Source organism: Gallinula chloropus (assembly GCF_964237585.1).
Source record: "Gallinula chloropus genome assembly, chromosome: 2".
Lineage (NCBI taxonomy): Eukaryota > Metazoa > Chordata > Aves > Gruiformes > Rallidae > Gallinula > Gallinula chloropus.
The window spans coordinates 57,233,454-57,253,491 of record NC_140086.1 but is presented as its reverse complement, the minus strand read 5'-3'; the positions used below and the strand labels follow the sequence as shown (position 1 = coordinate 57,253,491).

Genomic DNA, 20,038 nt, shown 5'->3' with positions numbered 1-20,038 from the left:
CAAGATATGAATAAAGTTCAAAACTTCACAGTACTGAAATTCAGTAACACTCCTTTCATGAGTCTCTTCTTTAAAATTAAAGCTATAGACACATTGGAAAGAGATACCAAGATAGAACACAACTTCCCAATACAAAAAAAAAAGAAACCCCAAAATGTTCCCCCAAACCAAATACACTCAAATGCAACAATGTAAAAATAAAAACCCCTTCACTACAATTGTAGCTACAATATGTAAGCAAAACCACAAATACACAAACTAAACTCCCCACTAAAGAGCCCACCAGATGTTAAGACTTGCTTGATCTTTCCATATCATCAATGTCTTCTCATTTGTTCTTGCTGGCTTTAGTTATATTAAAAACATACTCATGTAGCTTTACACCTCTAGTTTGAACATTTTAAATCTGTCTCTATTACAATAGCAAAGTGCATCTTACCTACGATACTGCTGCCTAGAAATTTCATCTCCACAAAAAAACCACACTGTTGATATCAACATGTTTTTTTTAAGGAAATTCTTTTCCTTTTCCCTTGGATTCCATGTTATAGTAATCACCTGATAAAATAAATAGACAACATAAGAAAAACAAACTTATTGTTAGTCCTAACACTTAGAATACAAGTCATATCACTGCAATGCAAGTGGAACACAATGTAACACAAATTTAGTGAGATTTTAGTAAAGGACCAGTCAGACATTCTCGGTGATCACATTTATCTTAAATAAAATTTTCTCAGAATCAGGTATTACACGTACCTCATGTGTTCCTTCTCTTAGGACAAACTTCTCTGGAGATACCATCATTACTTGAGGATCCATAACTGTTTCTGTCTGGAGGTCTGCAAAGCACAGAGCTTTGACATAGGCAGCACGAGAACCTGTGTTTCTGATGCAGATGGAAGCTTTTCTTCGTCTTGCAGGCAGTAACTCATCCAGGGTTACCACGTAACTATCTGACAGTTTTTCAACATTTTCTAAAATTATCTTGCTCGTTCCTCCATATCCAGATAAAGGTATCTGAGGGATGGGGTGGGGGGAACAAACAATCAACACACACACACACACACACACAAAAGAGCACTTCAAATCAAAGAAAGCTTTTTCTTAAAACTTCTGTACAACCACTGCAAAATATAGAGTTACAGAAATACAAATGAAACTACTCAAAACGTGCACTAGAAAAACTTTGCAAGAAATAAAAAAGGCTAAGTTTTACTGAAAATTAATTTAGGGCCTACCTATAAACCAAGACAAATACAGATTTTTTTGACAGTTCTAGAGATAAAAGTCTCAGGCTACTTTTAACATAATACATAAAATTCCTTTTTCCTTCACCAGGGGAAAAAGCATGTGCAAAACTGAGGCTAATTTTCAAACTGTAAAATTTAGACACAATCTTTAGCAAGTATACAAATATGTACATTGTATATATACACCTCAAAATGTACCAACTGCTCAATATAAACAGCTCTTCAGCACTGAATTTAAAATAATTATGAAAAAAATGTGTGTTAAAAATTACTATTAGAAGTCAAGTTGGGACTCTTACAGTAAACTTAATTCCTGGCTGTGAGCGAATCCCCAGCTGTTTGATTTCCAGCTTTGCAAAGCAGCAAGTGATGCGAGTGGGTGCAAACATCAAGTATATGTTAGTTTCTTCTTTGGGACGGATCTTGAGCTCCCAGTTGCTGGTCAAGCGTTCTTCTGACCCGAATATACTTTGCAGCTACAAAAACAAAGATGACACTGAAGTGAGTGACATAGGAAAAAACAAACTTCCCTTACTAGTAACCCAGAATTAACTTCTTCAAAACCTAGATTAACTCCTTGCAATGGCAGATATTTAAGGTTCCAACAGAACAGACTTAAGTTTGAGATACTTTACATTGTCACAATGAGCATACTGATGCCTCCCAGTTTAGACCATAGAGGCTGTTTGCTTTCAATCCACAATACAGTACAGCTGAACTTAACCAGCACTACAGTAATTCCCTCTGAGCTGAAGATTTTAGATACTGGATCTGAACAGCTGAGGAAAGAAGGCAAGAGAGACGTGGACTACATAAAGAATAATTTTAAAAAGCACCAACTAAAAATAACAAAACCACAACAATTCTAGTTTAGGTAATCCCCAAAAGCTCATTCCAGTTTTGCTTTCCTCGCTCCCACATGTACATGGAGTCCCTTGGAGTAAGGTATGGAATCCCTCATTCAAGAAGGGCCACTGTCTGTTTAATCCACCAGCTGCTGACTGCTGTGCTACAGCAGCTTAAAGCTGTAAAGTGAGCTCCAATTTGTTGCAACACTGTTGAGGTTTCAGCTTTCCCTAAGCCTGACAGCGTAGCATAAGCTTTGCTACTATGTCCATCTTGGCAGTCTCAGAGCAAATACACATCCTGCTAGTCACTGACATTTATAAAGGAACAACCCTTCAGGGCAAAGACATTTTTATTACAAACATATCCTGAGAGTTGTCATCAACACTGGAGGAAGATTTTCATGACAGTTACCTGAAAGCAGTCTTTATCCTGACCTCTTATCAACAGTCTTAAATGCTGGGTGACAGACGGAGAGTCATTTCTTAGAGTTAACTTCTGCTGGCTGAAAAATATGGAGGTTAGCTACATTTTACAGTAAATCTGTACTCATGGAAACCAAATGGGATAGTCAATGTGGTTTCATTCTAAGAAAATCACTTCTTCATACAACAGAATATCAGCTAGAAGGTTACTTCCGTATTCTCAGACTTACAACCTTACAGTATTACACACTATGGCACAGCAATCCTCACACAGCAAAGCCACCCTAAAATATAATTACAGCTTTTCTGAAGTTCAAGTATTGTACTTAACAGCTTGAACTTTTAAAGCAAGCAGTAGTTGTGTCAATATAAAACATTAATTAAAAAAACCTCCAAAAACTAAAGACTTTAAGACAACTGTAATCATATTATCCAGAGCCAGTCTTGTGAGTAGCCCTTCCCAGATTCATTAGAACAGTTGTGAAGGACACATGAAGTATAACTTCTCCTTTTCATATACTTTCCAACATGACAGTGCCACAGGAAGTTATGGCCACTAACCAGCATCAGGCTGACAAAAAGTAACTTTTTTCTCTCTGATATATCCTGGCACTGATCCTTCTCTGGAGATATTCAAGTCTCGTCTGGATGCCTATCTGTGTAATATGAGATAGGGAGCCTGCTTTGGCAGGGGGGTTGGACCCGATGATCTCTTGAGGTCCCTTCCAACCCCTAAGATTCTGTGATTCTGATACTCAGATCCTTCCTTGACAGAAGGAAACCTCTACAGCAACAGCAGTATTTCTGAAAGAGAACTGATTTACACTAGACATTAGGAAGAAATTCTTCCCTATGAGGGTGGTGAGGCCCTGGCACAGGCTGTGGCTACCCCCTCCCTGGCAGTGTGCAAGGCCAGGCTGGATGGGGCTTTGGGCAACATGGTCTAGTGGAGGGTGTCCCTGCCCATGGCAGGGAGGATGGAACTAGATGATCTTTAAGGTTCTTCCCAACCCAAAACCATTTTGTGATTCTATGTGATAAGCCTGAAGCTGGTAAAAAAAACATAAATGAGAAGGAAGGATCGTGCAGTTAGAGTCAAAGCAGAGGACAGACAGAGTAAGGCCTCTCCCATTTTTCAGTTGCAGACACTGTACTCTATTGAAACATAAGTTGTAAAAATAATTTCAGCTTCCTAAAGCCAATGGTGGATCAAAACTATTTTCCAGGAGGATCAGAAAAAAAAAAATAGCAGCAGCACACAGGGAAGAGAAAGTGATTGCCAAACACCAAACAGCCAAAAACTACTATATTATAAATACACTAACTACATTAACAAAACAGAAAAATAGGAGAACAGCAATCAGAAACAGCTCTTAGCTACAAACACAAATCACTTTTAAGCCACCAGGAACGCTCCTTGATTGCTCAAAAAGTTTGGTATCAAAACAACAGTAGAATAGTCCCTAAAATAATATTTACAAGCTCTAGAGATCTGCAGAACTTATAGCCTTTACATACAAAAGAAGAAAAGTATATCAAGACAATGAAAAAGTTTTGTTCAGTTATGGAATACTGAAACTGTAAACTTGAAACTAAAAAAGTTCAGACAAGAACTAGTCTGAAGGCTAAAGTAATCAAAATTAGGGATGCAATGGCTTCTCCATCAGTAAAAGTTCTGGCACTGGAATACATTCAAATTCAAATAATTTCAGTTAAGTCCAAGAGCCTGTGCTATTTGGATGCTCAAATTACACTACCTGACTGGATTCTTCTAGTCTTATGGATGACTTGATGAAAAACAAGCATACTGATTTACTTCTAGCAAAAGGTAAGTGTCAAAAGAACTAACGGAATTTTTCCATCAACTTGACTGCAAAGTGTTTTCCACCACATTTCTACTTACATAACACACTAACCTTACAGACTGAGATATTATTCTAGCAGTAATTATGAGTCCTGAAGAATACAAAAACCACAAACAAGACTGTTGTTTCAAAAAACCTGCTTGCACAAATAGAATAACTGTAGTACACTGCTCCTCTCACTGAGTCACAAAGGAGCTTAGTTTACCACCTGTGGATTACTAATGTGAACAGGGACAGTAAGGAAGTTTTACTTCAACTAAGCACAATATCAAAATACTTATGACATGATATTCAACATGAACAGCTGCCCAGCTACCACTTACGCTGATGTTCCAAGTGCAACTCCTCCCCAGGCAACGAACTGCTTGTTGGAGAGAATGGGTGGGATGTCTGGGCAGGCAGCAGCTGTAGACACAGGTCTGTTTGCCTCGGAATCCACCTCACCTTTTATCACCACTTCATACTCAGGCCCAGATGGCAGCACAAGGATTTTCAAAGTGCTTCAAAAATAAACAAATAAATTTAAGTCCCACCATGGAACAGGATTAGCTAACAGTAACAAAACATCACTGGTAAAAAAGTTACAGAAAGGGCATTTTAAACTACCTTCTCAAAGGGAAAAAAACAAACCCTTCTTTACTTTATTACAAAGTCCAGCTTTAGGCATAACAAAATTTAAATCCTTTAGTTTGTAAGTACACACGCCACATGTACCTCAAGCAATCTTCTGAAGTATATATGGTAAGTGGAGACTGAAAGCTTCTAATCAACAGAAAATGAGAGAAAAATGAACCAGAAAAACAAAACAGAAAAAAAAATCTAGGAAAAAAGGTGTAGAGCAGGAAGGACATCCAGCTTTTAAAAGAACAGGAGGAAGCATTTGCTGTGTAACACAGACTCACAGCCAGGATTGAACCTCAAGAACCTCCACTCTAGCCATCACCCAATTCCTATGATGCCTACTGACAGCCCAGCATCCCACCAAGAAGGGAACATGAACTCTTGTTACTGGTTTAGCTAGTAAGTCTTTTGGGCATTTACAAATGGAATGCCAAGTTTCCAATCCTACTGAATACTCTAAGCTTGTAAAGCAAAGCTGTTGTGCATAAAGCCACAGGAACGCAATAGTTTATTACCTATCCATTAGGCTCACACTGTCACACAACTTCTCACTGGTTAATTTAATAGTGGGCCCAGTCAAGCCAGAGGGTGAAGCTCAACATACTTTGGACAGATTCCTTTGGTTACTCTTGGCCTATGATAGCAGAAACTGGAAAACATCTAACAAAAGGGGAAAATCTGCTCTGGAGAAATAATTTTAACCATTGCCTTCTCTTACATGACTCCAGGATGATCATTTAAACCAATCAAGTCTAGTTCACAGAATTAGGTTCAACAGGTACTAATGTGCAGAAATATTAATGCTTAGATGTGCAAATGGAACACATACATTAGTGGTGTTGTACAGGATTTACAGACTAGCTTTTATTTATAGCAGCCAAAAGTAAAGAATACTTTTGATCCTGATCTGTGCTTGAAAAATAACATTCCCCTTGTCTCAGCAGAATGTATAGAGAAGAAACCAAAGGGGCAGCTGAAAATAAGTACTTTCAAGTACTGTTTATCTGTGATGGTAAATATTAGATGCTCATTAAGCTACATACAGCAAAAGAGGTAAGGGACCTAGGAACAGGTGAGCCCTGACGAGGACTCACAAAACCAACAGAGGTCAAAGTTCCCATTCTGGCTGAAATTTGAGATTTGTTCATGACCTTAAGGTCAAAAGCAGCTCTGCTGAAATAGGCAGCATAAAACCAGTTCTGTTACCTTTCTGTAGTCACTATGGTTTTTGGAAAAAACACAACAGTCACTTCTTGTTCTTCTCCAGGAAGAAGAAAAAGATCCTCAGGTTCAACAGCAAAGCAGCTGCGCTGGTTTGGTATCTGAAGGTGGGCAAGGGGGAGAGGGAGGGTTGGCTACTTATTTTAAGGAGTAAACATTGATATACAGAATTTACCAGCAAGAACAACATGGCAGTGGTACATCACAACAATGGTATATCACTAGTGAAATAAGATCACCATGGTGGTACCAACTATTACTGGTATCAACTGGTATCCAGGACCATCATGCTTACGTGGCACTTATGATGCCAGCCATGCATCTGTCATTTCTTGGAGCACAGGCCATGAAATAGGACTCAGAGCCCTCATTTTTATTTTTTTTTAATGTACAAGGTGACCAACTGCTCCTTCTGTTGACTTAGATAACGCCAGTTTCAAATATATTTTAAAAGTATTCAAGAAAATTGGAGTATACAAAAAGAACTCATACTTGAATAGACAAGGTACCCACCAAAAACTAGTGCAGCTTTGATAGGGAAGAAGTCTGTTGTTTCCCAATGCTAATATTCCTCACTGCTCTCCATGAGCTTTACCCCATTAACTAATTAACACCTGCTGTGCAGCACAGAATTCACTAGTTCTAGTTCACTAGTGTTTGTTATACACGTTAAAATCTTTTTGCTAACAGAAATACTTTCATGATTTCTAAAGCATCCTTTTCTTGAGGCAGAGGGCAATGCCTCTGCCACTCCTTCCCCACTTGTGCCTTCTGAACATCATATAGCCATTGACAGCCACACTCCAGTCATGGGATTCATTCTACCAAGTGTCAGTAATGGCAACTAGGCCATAGCTTTCTTGCAGCAAAGTGGCTTCTAACTCCTCCTGTTTGTTGCCCATGCTGTGTGCACTTCAGCTGAGCTGTCAGCCATGTCACCTTAGAGAAACACCCCTTAATTTCTTTGAAATATTTCACTGGTGTTTCCCTGTTGGCTCCTACTACCTCAGGAGCCTCTGGCTCATCTTTGTAACACTTCAACTGTGCTCCAGAGCAGCCAGCACATCTCAGAGCAACAGGCTGAGGGCCCCCACTAGCACCCTGTCCTCTAACCTTTGTGTGTCATGCCACAGCTTGTCACAGGCTCCCCTCTTCCCTCAAGTTTAGCTTAAAGGTCTGTCAACAATCCCTGCAAGCTCACAAGCAAAGACCCTCTTCTCTCTTTCATAAAGGTGATGCCACCTTTATGCCACCAGGCCTAGTGCCATGTAGGCCACCCTGTTACTGAAAAAACCCCTAAATTGCAGCAGTGACCCCAGCCACAGAGCCATGTATTGACAGACTGAGTGCATCTGTTTCTCCCAGCGTCACTGCCAGCAACTGGAAGGAAAAAAAAAAAAAACCCATGCTCCAGATTCCCTTATGTAAATTTGTAGACCTGTTGTCAAACTACACAGTTAAGGTATGATCCCCAGGCTTGGTTTTAGTTTCAATACATTAACTGCACAAAACTCATGATTTCAAGGGGGAGAAGCCAACCTACCTTCACTTTGAGATATACACCAATGTTTCCAGCATTTTTCAATGGCAGCTGCTGTTTGGCTGTTGAACCCACGTTTGTAGACAGATATATTGTCTGGAAAACGTAAAGATGTGCATGTATATATTTCTGTGTATATATATATATAAGAAAACAAAACATTAAGTAAGCTAAGAGATGCAAACTATTATTAAAACACACACTGTAAATACATCCAAACCTGCAAGTCCTTTGGAGCATGTATCCTTGCTGTCCCAGCTCTTGCTCGGAGAGGAATACTTTTAATTACACTGCTGGGTCCTGGACTATCCACTTCCACATCAACTCTTGCCAAGAATTCATCCGCTGGACCCAAGGAATCTAGGAAACATTCCATGAGTAACAAAAGCAAGCAAGTCTGCTAGCAGCAAAGGTCCTTCCTATGGATGCATTTCTCACTTCACCTACTGTCCCATCTTAAAATATTCCTGTTGTGGTGGTATTAAGAAAAACTCCTCCTGTTACCTCAGGAAGGCTTCCCCTTAAATTGCCCCTAGAGCAAACAAAATATTATCTTATCATACTAGCCAAAACTAGTTGATACATACCGTTTCCTATTTGCTACTCAGGAAGCCAGAAAAACTCAGAGATTTCTTCAAATTTTGTATCTATTTTTGCAATCAGTGCAGTTTTTTTCTGAAGTGATGATTTCATTCCCTCAGCAAAACAAGTAAACTTGATTTCACACATCTTGCAGTAGATAACTGCTTTGCACAGCTTGATACTGAAGTATGAGTACCCCAATAATATCTAAAAGATTAAGACACAGAAGTATTCCACCTCCTTCAGTTACTAAAACTGAATGCAATACCCAAAATATTAGGACACAAGGCAAAGGTGGAGCATTTAATTTCAAATTTGCAGCCTATTCCTGCAATTCTAACACATGCAGGCATTAAGAGTCAGATTTGGTTTAGCTGAAATACAAATCAAATTGCCATACCTGAAGAAGAAATTTGTTTCTTAGGTGCATGGAACAGAACCCAAACTGTCATAGCTTCAGGATCCTGGAAAACAAATTGGTTGACTCATCTTAGGGGAGGTGGTGGGGGAGAGAATTACTGAAGAAAAAAAAACCCCAAAAATAAACAAACTCACCCCCAAAAAACCCAAACAGCAACAAAACTGTACTGTTCAAATAAGCATATTCTCAAAAAATCATTACTGTCAACACAGACATTCAGAACAATCATTTCAGACAGCAAGTAAGAGATTCAGTCAACTATAAGCTACTCACTTGCCCATCGTAGCTTGCATGTATCACATGATTTACAACTGATGGAGCTGCTATCTGAGAAGCTGCATCTATTTGAAGTGATTGTTCTTTAGGAAGATTAACTGGCTCCTTGGAAAACGTGAAGCAACGCCAAGCTACTGCATTCTGCCAAAGAAAAATAAAGTATTAAAGGTATCAAATCTCTTACTGTCACTGACAAGAATGGTGACAAAGCTGAGAAACACAAGGCAAGTTCTGAATGATCTAAGTGGCTTGGGAAAACAAACCCAAACAATCAAGGGTTAGTCTGCAGTTCCAGTTGGTTTGTGATAGCCCAGTAAACCCTCTAAAAATAGTTAGAAACCTTTCTGCAATGAAAGGAGACAAGTTGGAACTGATTAGTTTGAGACTTCAGGAAGTTCAAAGCCAAGTCTCACTAACCCCCAAGATGACCTGATCTAACCTTAACATAAAGGCCAGTTCTTTCTTGATCCCCCACATCAGGAAAGACGACCAGCTCTTCCCACAGCACAGAACAGCAGCCAGCCTAGCCAAACACCTGAAAGCTGCATTGCCTCTGAGATGCAGAGGAGCATATTGGAGCCTACAACTCAGGCTACTATTGTCTAGTGGGGAAACAAAACTGATTGAGTCCTGCTCTTGGTCCTGCAGAGGAAGACAGAAGATGTTTAACACGCTGCAAAGCAAGTTTGGGTTCTTATCTGAATAACAGCAAAAGAGTTGTGTTTCTCTGTGCCTTGTAATCAGTCAAAACAGAGGCAGCTGGGCTTTAAAAACAAAGGGGGAGAAAAAAAAGGGAAAAGGGAAAAAAACAAACAAACAAAAAAACCCCTAACCAAACCAGTAAACAAAATCCCACACTTACTACAGAAGTATTTTCATTGTTACCATAACAGCAGAATCAGATTACCACCCTGCAAAAAACTGCTTCCTGACTAACCAAAGATTTCTTGGGACTCTCATGTCCAGCATCTGGAGTACGCTTCATAATGATGACATATGCCATGAAGTGCTGTGGTATTAAAATTCACTACCACAAGACATTAACTTCAACATACACGAAGTTCACTGTACTTACAGCATTAATAATAAGTCTAATTGGCACAAAAGCATGGGTTTTGTTGATAAGTTTCAGTGGAAGAGCCTTCCAACTGCCAAAGGTCAAGTCACCAAAATCCAGATAATCTCTTTTTCCTGTTTCCACCTAGTTTTAAGGCAAAGCAGAACTTTAAAGGAAAGAAAACCTCTAGTGTTCAACTAGAATTTCATTATTTTAAAATATATTCTTAGCCCAAAGCAGGTTAACAGACAACCTTAAAAATGGGGAAAAAGTGTTAGCTGTGGTTAATGACTGAAAATGTCACAAACTACCATGTCATTTTTTTCAGACACCTCCAAAAGTACCATCAAACCCATTTCCACCTGTCCACTCTTAAATTTAGGACTACATGAAGCCAGATATAGTTCTTAATGTCACACTGTCTCCCACCTGGATTTTCTTCACGATAAGATAAACAGCAAAGCATTTTATACATCCACTTTTACTTTTTAATTAATCCAAAATAAGAAAATGTCCCTACAACCATATATAAGCTGAAAGTCATAAGAAACCAAGACGAACCCTACTTTATGTAAAAAACCTCAATCCTTACAATTGGAAATAAATTCTTTTTCATTTTAATGTCCAATGGTATCCAGCATGGCAGATACTTACAAAGTATTAGACATTTCAGATCTCATCTATCCTTTTAATAATGGAAAAGCAATACCTTTTAATTTATTCTTTTCAGACAGATGCATAAACATTACTATGCATAATACTTATTGGTTTCCAGCTAGTTGCTTTTCCACAGCTAAAGTGTCTTATGTAAGTTTCTCATAAATAATCTAGATTTGTCCTATATTCCCTCCCCACTCCAAACACAGGAAAACACAAGCTCTTTTGAGGAACAACCTTGCATTCCTATTCTCTTCCAGTACCATTAAACTATTAAAAAAATCCCAACAAAACAAAAAAAAACACCCCACAATAAGCATCTACTTACTTCTAAATTAGGATTTTCAGCAACTGCTGTCAGAACAACCCTACTTGCCAAAGCTTCTGCCTGAACAATTGTCTCTGCATCTGCAGAAACTGGCCAAGATGAAACATTGAGAATACACTGGAAGATCCCCGAATGACAAGGTAAGAAAAGTATTTTCACATCATTAGTAGAATAGGGTCCTACGATGGTTCTGTTCTTAAAAACCAGACATTGGTATTTCACAGGATCCACCTGAAAAACAAAATCATTTTCAACAGGCCTCTTGCCAGAGGGCAGCTTCTTTCAAGACACCACATTTACCTGGCACTGTTCTTCAACACAGACATTTTGCCTATGTTTTCCCTAACTGAATATGCAATAACTCATCTGATGTCCCACTTCCACCTCATTCAACTGGAGGCATTTTTATTTAAAGAGTTAGGTAAATCAGCCTGAAAGTTGCTGGGGTTTCTTTCTGGCATCTAGTGAAAGACTAATACTGGGATTACAGGATTTATTATAGCTGAAAATAAATTTGTGAAGTAAACCCCCAATTTTTGATAGAGAACAGCAGCAAAATAAAGACAATTCTACTTGGTGCTTTCTGCCATCAAAGATGGAAGGAAAAGGCATCATGAAAGAATAATGGCAAAGTGGATGGAGGTCATCACTAAATGGTAGCATAGATAATCTTCAAGCACAAGCAACAAGCGTGACTGCAAACCGCGCTCAGTGTATCTCAGAGTCAACTTGACTGAAAAAAATGTTTAATTATATTGTGCAGCAAACAAACTATTTATATTTCTTCATGGAAACAGCAATAAATTAAGACTGTCAAATGTAAAAGTAATTTAATGCGAAATAAAATTTTAAAAATCACCTCCCAGCACAAGAGAATATCAGGTTTGAAGACCTGCCTAAGATCCCAGTCATGCTGACTGGAAAAACATGTAAGAAATTTTAACTCTAATACAGATGTGGATATATAAAACCTATTTGTGGTTTGGCAGGTTTTTGAAGAGGAAATATTTAGAGAAAATGAAAGCAAAACCAGAAGTCATACTCCTGGAAATGCACAGATACAAGTCTTAAATTGTTATCATATCCCTCTTTAGGTAAGTAGCAATATGTAAGTGAATTCTTGTCCATTGTTTCTCAATAATAAGGACTATCAAAGAAAAACAGCAAGAGCCAGTTTTTTTAAAAATTAGAAAAGCAGTGGTGCATCAAATCTACAACAGATATGAACTGTGGACAACACTACACAATTTCAAGATTAAGTGGATAAATAGCAGTTGACCAAAAACTAACAACAGAAACAATATCTAGCTCACAATTTCCCAACCATCAAACTGCTAGAATTTCAGAGTATACAACACTGCTTCTGTTGATACATTCTTCACTACTAAGAGCATTCATCAGTAATAGAAATTAAATTATAATGATGGACCTTTAATCTAACTCAGTCTCATGTTCTTGAGATCTTTTACCTCTGGAGCTACCAGTACAATGACAGAAGTAAACGGAATGTAATAACATTAAAGTGCAAGATGCCAAATATGGCCTGCAAGCTACATATAACCCCCATAATAATTTATCTAGCTTGAAGCCTGCTCCAAATATTTCTCATGCTCTGTCACACAAGACCTCCTTATTTCAAGAAAAATAGGTGCAAATCACACAAAACATTTTAGCAGTAACAGGCCTCAGTGTGGAAGCTCCCTCTTCCAGCGCTGACTCATCTTGCATACAAAGGTGGAAATGATTCAGCAGTAACTTCAAACCCACCACATTTAACACACACAAAACAATTCTACAAATCAATCCCACCATGTGGTATTGACCTCTCAATGACTTCCTGCTAGACCAAGTCAGGTGGACTGCTTGACAGAGGCTTGCTTTTGTGCATATTAACTATAAAATGGGGGGAAAAGCCCTACAAATCTGTACAGAGGGTTCTACATATACCATCAAGTAAGATTACACCATTATTCCTACAGATATATTAAGAAAACACTCTTACCTTTTCTCCATTAACTGAAACACTGAGTATTCCAATGTTGACCTGCAACCATCGTTCAGTTGGATTGAACATGCTAAGAATTGTCTGTGATGCAATTCCCACACAACAGGCATTAGGGAACTTCAATTCTTCTGGCACTTTTACATGTCCTTTGAGAGAAAAATATGTTCCTGTTAGCTGCAGATGCAAATCAGCACTAACCAACTCAGAAAATGTGACTATCAGTGCTCCATCATCTTTAGAACATGTACACTGACAAAAAGGAAAATATTTTTACCAGAGTAAAACCTCCTAAAGGAGGAGTTCAGGCCTTTTTTCCTACAAAAGGCACTGAGAGCTCCTAGAGTAGATTTTTGCTATAAAATTTTACAAATGCAAACCTTCAACCTTACCATCTTGTCACTTCATCTGAAAGAATCAGCCAGAAAATGTACAGGAAAAAAAAAACCTGAAGAGATCATAGGTTAACATAAATCTTTAAAATGAAATGCTAATTTGTGTGAGTTCAGGGCTAAGTCAAGACACAGAGAAATAGCAGAAAGTACAGAAGGTGCTTAGCACCTGTCACAGCTCTGTGCACCTGGGCTCTGGTGCAGAAGGTGGGGCTGCAGAGGTGGCTTCTGCAAGAAGCAGCCAGAAGCTCTCTACAGGCCTAACAGAGCAAACACCAGCCAGGCCAAGGCCGGAGGCGTTGCTGACCAAGGCCGAGCCCATCAGCCATGGGCACGGCGCCCCTGGGAATCACATTTAACAAGTAAAAAAACCTGCAAGCAGCTGCTTTTTGCCACCAGAAAAGGGAGTGAGAAGATGTAAGAAAGCGTGCAGACACCAAGGTCAGGAAAGAATAAGAGGAAGGATCAGGTACACTCTGCCTGAGAGATTCCCCTGCAGCCCGTGCAGAAGACCATGGTGAAGGCTGTCCCCTTGCAGCCCATGGGTAATGACAGGGAGCAGAAATCCCATCTACAGCCCATGGAGGACCCCACACCAGAGCAGGTGGAGACACCTGAAGGACGCTGTGACTCTGTGGGAAGCCCATGTTGGAGCAAGCTCCCGACAGCAAAACCTGCAGCCAGAGACCCCATGCCAGAGCAGGTTTGCTGGGGGACTTGTGCCTCTGGGGGGACCAGGCTGGAACAGTCTGGGCCTGAAGGTCCAGCACTCCATGGAAGGGAGCCACACTGCAGCAATTGGTGAGGAGCTGAAGCCCCAACAGAAAGGGCTCAGGGAGAAATTCTTGAAGGACTGTCTCCCATGGGTGGGACCCCACGCTGCAGCAGGGGAAAGGGTGTGAGGAATGCCCCCCCCACCCCACAACAACTAAGAAGGAAAACAGCTCCTGAGGAACTGACCAAAACCCTATCCACCCATTCCCTGCCCCTCCCCTGCGTGGCAATGCAGGGAAGAAGGGAGTGAAATCATGACTAAAGTGAAGTCTGCTAAAATAGGAGAGGTGGGAGGAGGTGCTTTAAGATCTGGTTGCACTTCTCATTACCCGGCTCTGGTGTCACTGTGTGTGCAGTGCAGCATAACAAATGAGAGAGTTTTTTTCCTTAATTCTGTGTTGAGTCAATTTTGCCCGTGACGCTGATTGCGGAATGATCTCTCCCTGTCCTTATCTCAATTCCTAAGCCTCTCACTATATATTTTCTCCCCTGTCCAGCTGGAAAGGGGAGTGATAGAGTGACTTTGGTGGGCGTTTGGCCTCCAGCCAGGGTCAAACCACCACAGCAGATTGTTCTTTCCCCTTTGTAACTAGAAAACTGCTTACATGCCCTATTCTCCTCCTCAGATTTTAGCTTAGCTGACCACTAATACCAAATTAGGCTGGAGTCAAAAATATCATCCTCTTTCTAGGTAAAATACAACTGAATTTCCAGAGCATGACTTGTCTTGCATGAACTGCAGCTAGGATTTTATTTCCTCCTACGAAAGACAGTTCTAGAACCTTTAAACAAACACAAAACCACTGAATGCCAAAGAACAAAGATTAAATTCTTCTAGATTATCAAAAAATAATTTTATGACTATTAGAGGGACTATAAGAATAGATATCAAATTCAGAGAATACCATCAGTAGGGAAAACTTGTCCTTTTTTTTTAAATAACAAAGATTGCATAAAGAGTAATTCTGGTTACACTCAGTAGTCATTTTAATTTTATCTAGTATGATATTAACATCATGACTATAACTACTTTTGTCCACAGCTGTATTTTAAACACACTCAAAAAAAAAAACCACACTTACCAATACCAGGTGACTTCTGCAACTCCCACTCATTTCCACCAGCTCCAAGAGGTTGTCCAGTACAGGACTTTGTATTTAGGATATTCTTGTTCCACGAAGTAGAATGTGGATTATAAAGTGAAGCTGCACCCAAAGAGCCAGGAACAATATTTGGACCTAAAGGAATTCCTACTGTAAGCGGATTCTCAACATGTCCTGCTGGGATGCCAGAACAAGGAAGCCCTGCTGGAAGGCCAAAACCTGCAGAGTTGTAGCCATGAAACTGAGACAAAACTGCATTTCCAGTAGACAGTATGTTTCCCAGATGCTGTTGTGCAAATGGAGTCGTTGCAAGAGAACGTCCTGTAAGCAATGTGGGAATAGAAGATGAAACTGCTTGACTCTCAGAGGTCGTGACATGAGATTTAAAGTTTGAAATAGGATCATAATGTTCACCAGATGAGTTTTGATTGAACGGCATATAAGTGCTTAATCCAGGATATACAGGTATCTTATTCAAGGATGGCAATCCCTGTCTCTGTGCTTTGCTTGTTGGATCCTGCCACGCTTCTTGTGCATCAACATTAACAGAAACTGGCTGAAAGATGCAGAATTGACTTGGTAAAGCTGATTTAGCATGGTCTGGCTCTTTATGATTTGCTGCTACATTTGAGTGAACAGATGCAAGCTCCTTTTCATTCTTCAGAAAGCCTTCCTTGGACAGTTCTTGACCCAGCACATCATCAAGTTCTCTTTGCAGACCTGCAAGGCCCTTTTTGTCTGACTTCTGTTCAACACTGTGCAGTGCTTCTTTTCTGTTTCTCTGGCGTGAGTGGTAGTCCAGGTTTTCATTTGTATGTTCCTGTGAAGGAGTTGGGCTGGATCCAATTATTGTTGTGCTCAGCTCACTGGCATTCTCACCCTAGTAAACAAAAATAATATGCATTATTACAAGTGTCAGAAGAGCAAATAGGGTACATAAGCCAAGACAGACCTTAATATCAGTATTGCCACCTAATAGAAATAAACAAGTTGGCCAAGGCCGGTCTGAAGCTCAAGGTGAAGAGCCACACATGTTACAAAAGCAAAAGAAAACCTGCAACTTCCAGCCTGTTTGCTACCCAAAGTCACATTCTGTCTGGGTGTACTGGGATGGAGTTAATTTTCTTCAAAGCAGCCTCTATAGTGGTTTGTGATCAAAACAGCTAGAACACTGGTATTTTGTGAACACTGTAGCCAAGCAGTGCTTGCAGAGTGTCAAGACCTTCTCCATTTCTCACTCTGACACTCCAGAGAGGGACCTGGGGGTAGGTAAGAGGTAAGGCAGGGGCACAATTAGGACAGCTGACCCCAACTAACCAAGGAGAGAATCCATACCATGTAATATCATGCTCAGCAATAACACTCCGGCGAATTTTTCCAAAGTGGCTGCTGCTTGGAGACTAGATGGGCATTGGTCTGCTGGCAGAGAGTGATTGCTCTTGCACCACTTTCCCTCACCCTACCTTCAATTACTAAACTACCTTTATCTTTATCCATAAATCCCCTCCATTCCACCCCCACCCCTTTTGTCCTTCCAATTCTCTCCTCCATCCTGCTGGGGAAAGTAAGGAAGCTCACTCAACCACCAGCTGGGGTCAACCTAACAGAACAGGCATAAATAGCAGAATACTACTCAAGTCTCTGAAGTTACCACCAACTTAAAAGTTTCTAGAGGGCCAAAACCATTTGATTTCCTATGATTTTATAGGGCCATTGTATGGATAAGTAATTACCCATAGATAATTAGAAGAACTTAGAAGAAAAAAAACACACTACAGAAAAGCCATCCAAACAAACAGAACTGGTTCCTAAACTCAGCAACAGGTTCAGACATTATTCTAAAAAAGACAGACCTGCAGCAAGTTGTATTATTGTGTTTTGACCCAATACCAGGAAGATTTTCACATTTTAAAAATGCATTCATTAATCCTAAATAGCAGCAGCATAGATTATTTCTCTCCATATTCTTTATGACTTTGAAAGCTGAAGGAGGACTGTTTATGGGGGCACGCAGTGATAGGACAAGGGCAATGGGATTAAACCGAAAGAGGGCACGTTTACATTAGACATTAGGAAAAAATTCACCAGCACAGACTGCAAGCAACTACCCATTTAAATTTGACCTTGGGTTCCTTTGTATAAGGCCTCTGATTCCTACCAGAAACATCAAGATGAAAAAGAATATCAATTCCCTGTGCAACATGAGCAACTAGACCTAGAATGAAATGGGCTGTAGGCCAGAAGACATGCTTCCTTCCTCCTGACGCTTTCAGCATGAAGGAACCTTGCCCCTGGTGTTCCTACAGGAGGAAGAGAAGGCATCACTAAGCTTTCACTAGCCACCAGTCCCAAAAAGAAACACATAGTAGGTGGAAGTGCTATTCCCTGTGTTAGAGAAATCCACAACTAATAAAGGCATGACAAAATAAACGTAATCACTCAGTTACACAGACATGGATGCTGAGAGGTTTCTCAGCTGTTCATTTTTGAAAGTTCCATCCACATTTCCACACACTTCAGAAAGTGGAGAGGCATAACAGAAAGTTTCCAGATTTCAAGAAATCAATAAAGATATTGAAAGAAATCGATTTAGATAAAAGAATGCCAGTCATCTTCATCAGCATAAGAATGCGAGTTTAAACAGAAGTGTCTCAGAGTTTACTCTTTGCTACAGCAGTAACACCCATCAGAACAACTGTCAGGTAGGAAAATAATAGCTGCAATCCTGAAAACACAAGTCAAAGCTAAAATACTCTACTTACGAAGATTTCTCCAGGGGAAAAACAACAACCAAAAAACGCCAAAAGTAAACCAACCAACCAAAAAAGCACCAAAAAAAACACCGGGAAAAATATTCTAACAGCTGAAGCTGAGCAGAAAGGAAGCCTCAAGACTGCAGATACAGATCCTGCAGCCTACTACCAGAATACTGCACTGCATTTCAAGAACACAGTGATTTAACAAGAAATCAAGGCAAAAAAAAAAAAAAGGAAAAATACACCAAATCTAACTTTTGAAAAAAGGTTAGTAGTTATTTGAATGTTTTACTATGTTTATATTCACTTGCATTTGTACATTTAAAAGAATCCATTTCAGAATTTAAATTTAAATTTCTTTAACTCAGGAATGGGAGGTGAAGAGCAGAATACTTTTTCCCTATGCACAGCATATCCTAAACTGTTGCACAGGCTTTTCTAATTTATAATTATTTTGCCCATTTAAAGGTTTGGTTTGGGGGTGAAGGAGAGGTGTTTTATTTGTTTGTTTTCAAGAAAGATAATTAATACATATTTATAGTTCAAGATCTTACCCAGTGAGTGTCCGTATTACGCCTTGCAGCTGTGTTCTTAAGGGTACTGTCAGATGCAGAGACAAACGTTAACCTGCTCATGCTGGGGCTCGAATAAACTGACTGAGTTAGCGCATTCCCTTTGCAAGAAGATTCCTCGTAACGTGGGGTGCAAGTGAAGTCAGCTTCAGACCTGAAAAACAGATTCAAAGTATTTCAATACTACAATATATTTTTTAATGCTGCATCTTTCCCCTCCTTTCCCCAAAAAATCTCATCATTACACATTAGCTATCCTAGTCTAAAAATCAACTTACTTTGCCATTCTGATAAGTGCAGTTGGTAGAAATGAGAAATCAGTTCTCAATTACCCTTTACAAGTTCTGGCTTTGATGCTCTGCCTTACAGACTTATATCTAATGGAAATTTCAGGTACATCAGACTTCCACAACTGAAGGAATGCTAAGGTCACAGAAACAACACAACATCTTGTTACAAGGAAAAAATAAATATAATTTAAAAAAGGTGAATCAGTATACTTGTATCTAACTAGACAGAAGAATGTCAACCAAAATCATTCAACGTCCCAGACACCACACATTAGTATTTCCTAGTCACTGCTGAGCTTCTCTTCATTTCACACATCTGAATAACATGGGATTTCTCACCACTTTGTCACACAAGAAGAGATAACATGAAAACAATTACAGACACTGACAACTTTAACTGGAAATTCTAATGTCTATATAGCACACTTGCAAAAATACACATAATTCTGCACATTTTAACTTCTGAGAAATGCCAGACAGCCTGGAATTCCAACACTATGTACAACACACTAACTGTAGTTAAGTATCAAACCGTGAACTTAAAAGTTAAAGCAAAGGAATCAGTTGCCCACACTTTTTATGAGAATGTATATAACCACATGGCTACTGGCCATGTTTATATGCTTAGGACTAAACATTCAACTCAACTGTAATCTTATAGTTTACACAACACTTATTGTTATGGGACCTCATTTTAAAAACACTGCCTTTTCAGTTGCTAAGAAAGCCTTCAAACTCAGACACAAGTTGCAGTTTAAAAGTATGAAGTGGTCAAGAGCAATACACTTTTTTTTTTTACACACCTTCTCTCACAACAAGAGTGATATGAACTAGAGAACTAAACTGAATGAAATACTTAGGTATTTAAAAAATCCCAAACCAAAACATATCCTTATCGGTCTATACAGTGCTAAGCTTTGCTGTCATATAATTAACAATATCAGGCCCAGCAAAATAGCCTTATTTGTAATAGATTAATTACACTGGAACAACAATTAATAGATGTGGGATTTTACTGCTCCATCAACACAGTTTTAGGTATCTGAAGCATATGACC

At 39.4% G+C, this 20,038-nt stretch overlaps 1 protein-coding gene across 1 annotated transcript in view; it reads right to left on the bottom strand.

Moving 5' to 3' along the window:
* The window catches only part of CEP192 (centrosomal protein 192), a gene marked incomplete at its 5' end in the record, with an annotated part of 68,715 nt that overhangs the window by 27,530 nt on the left and 21,147 nt on the right, over positions 1–20,038 (bottom strand). The window contains 15 exons of the mRNA XM_084260027.1: positions 440–558; positions 760–1,020; positions 1,553–1,729; positions 2,514–2,604; positions 4,713–4,889; positions 6,217–6,332; positions 7,775–7,867; positions 7,992–8,131; positions 8,754–8,817; positions 9,048–9,191; positions 10,126–10,251; positions 11,093–11,323; positions 13,095–13,243; positions 15,343–16,243; positions 18,674–18,845. Coding sequence (XP_084116153.1) covers positions 440–558; positions 760–1,020; positions 1,553–1,729; positions 2,514–2,604; positions 4,713–4,889; positions 6,217–6,332; positions 7,775–7,867; positions 7,992–8,131; positions 8,754–8,817; positions 9,048–9,191; positions 10,126–10,251; positions 11,093–11,323; positions 13,095–13,243; positions 15,343–16,243; positions 18,674–18,845 — 2,961 coding nt within the window. The remainder of the gene's footprint in view (positions 1–439; positions 559–759; positions 1,021–1,552; positions 1,730–2,513; positions 2,605–4,712; positions 4,890–6,216; positions 6,333–7,774; positions 7,868–7,991; positions 8,132–8,753; positions 8,818–9,047; positions 9,192–10,125; positions 10,252–11,092; positions 11,324–13,094; positions 13,244–15,342; positions 16,244–18,673; positions 18,846–20,038) is intronic.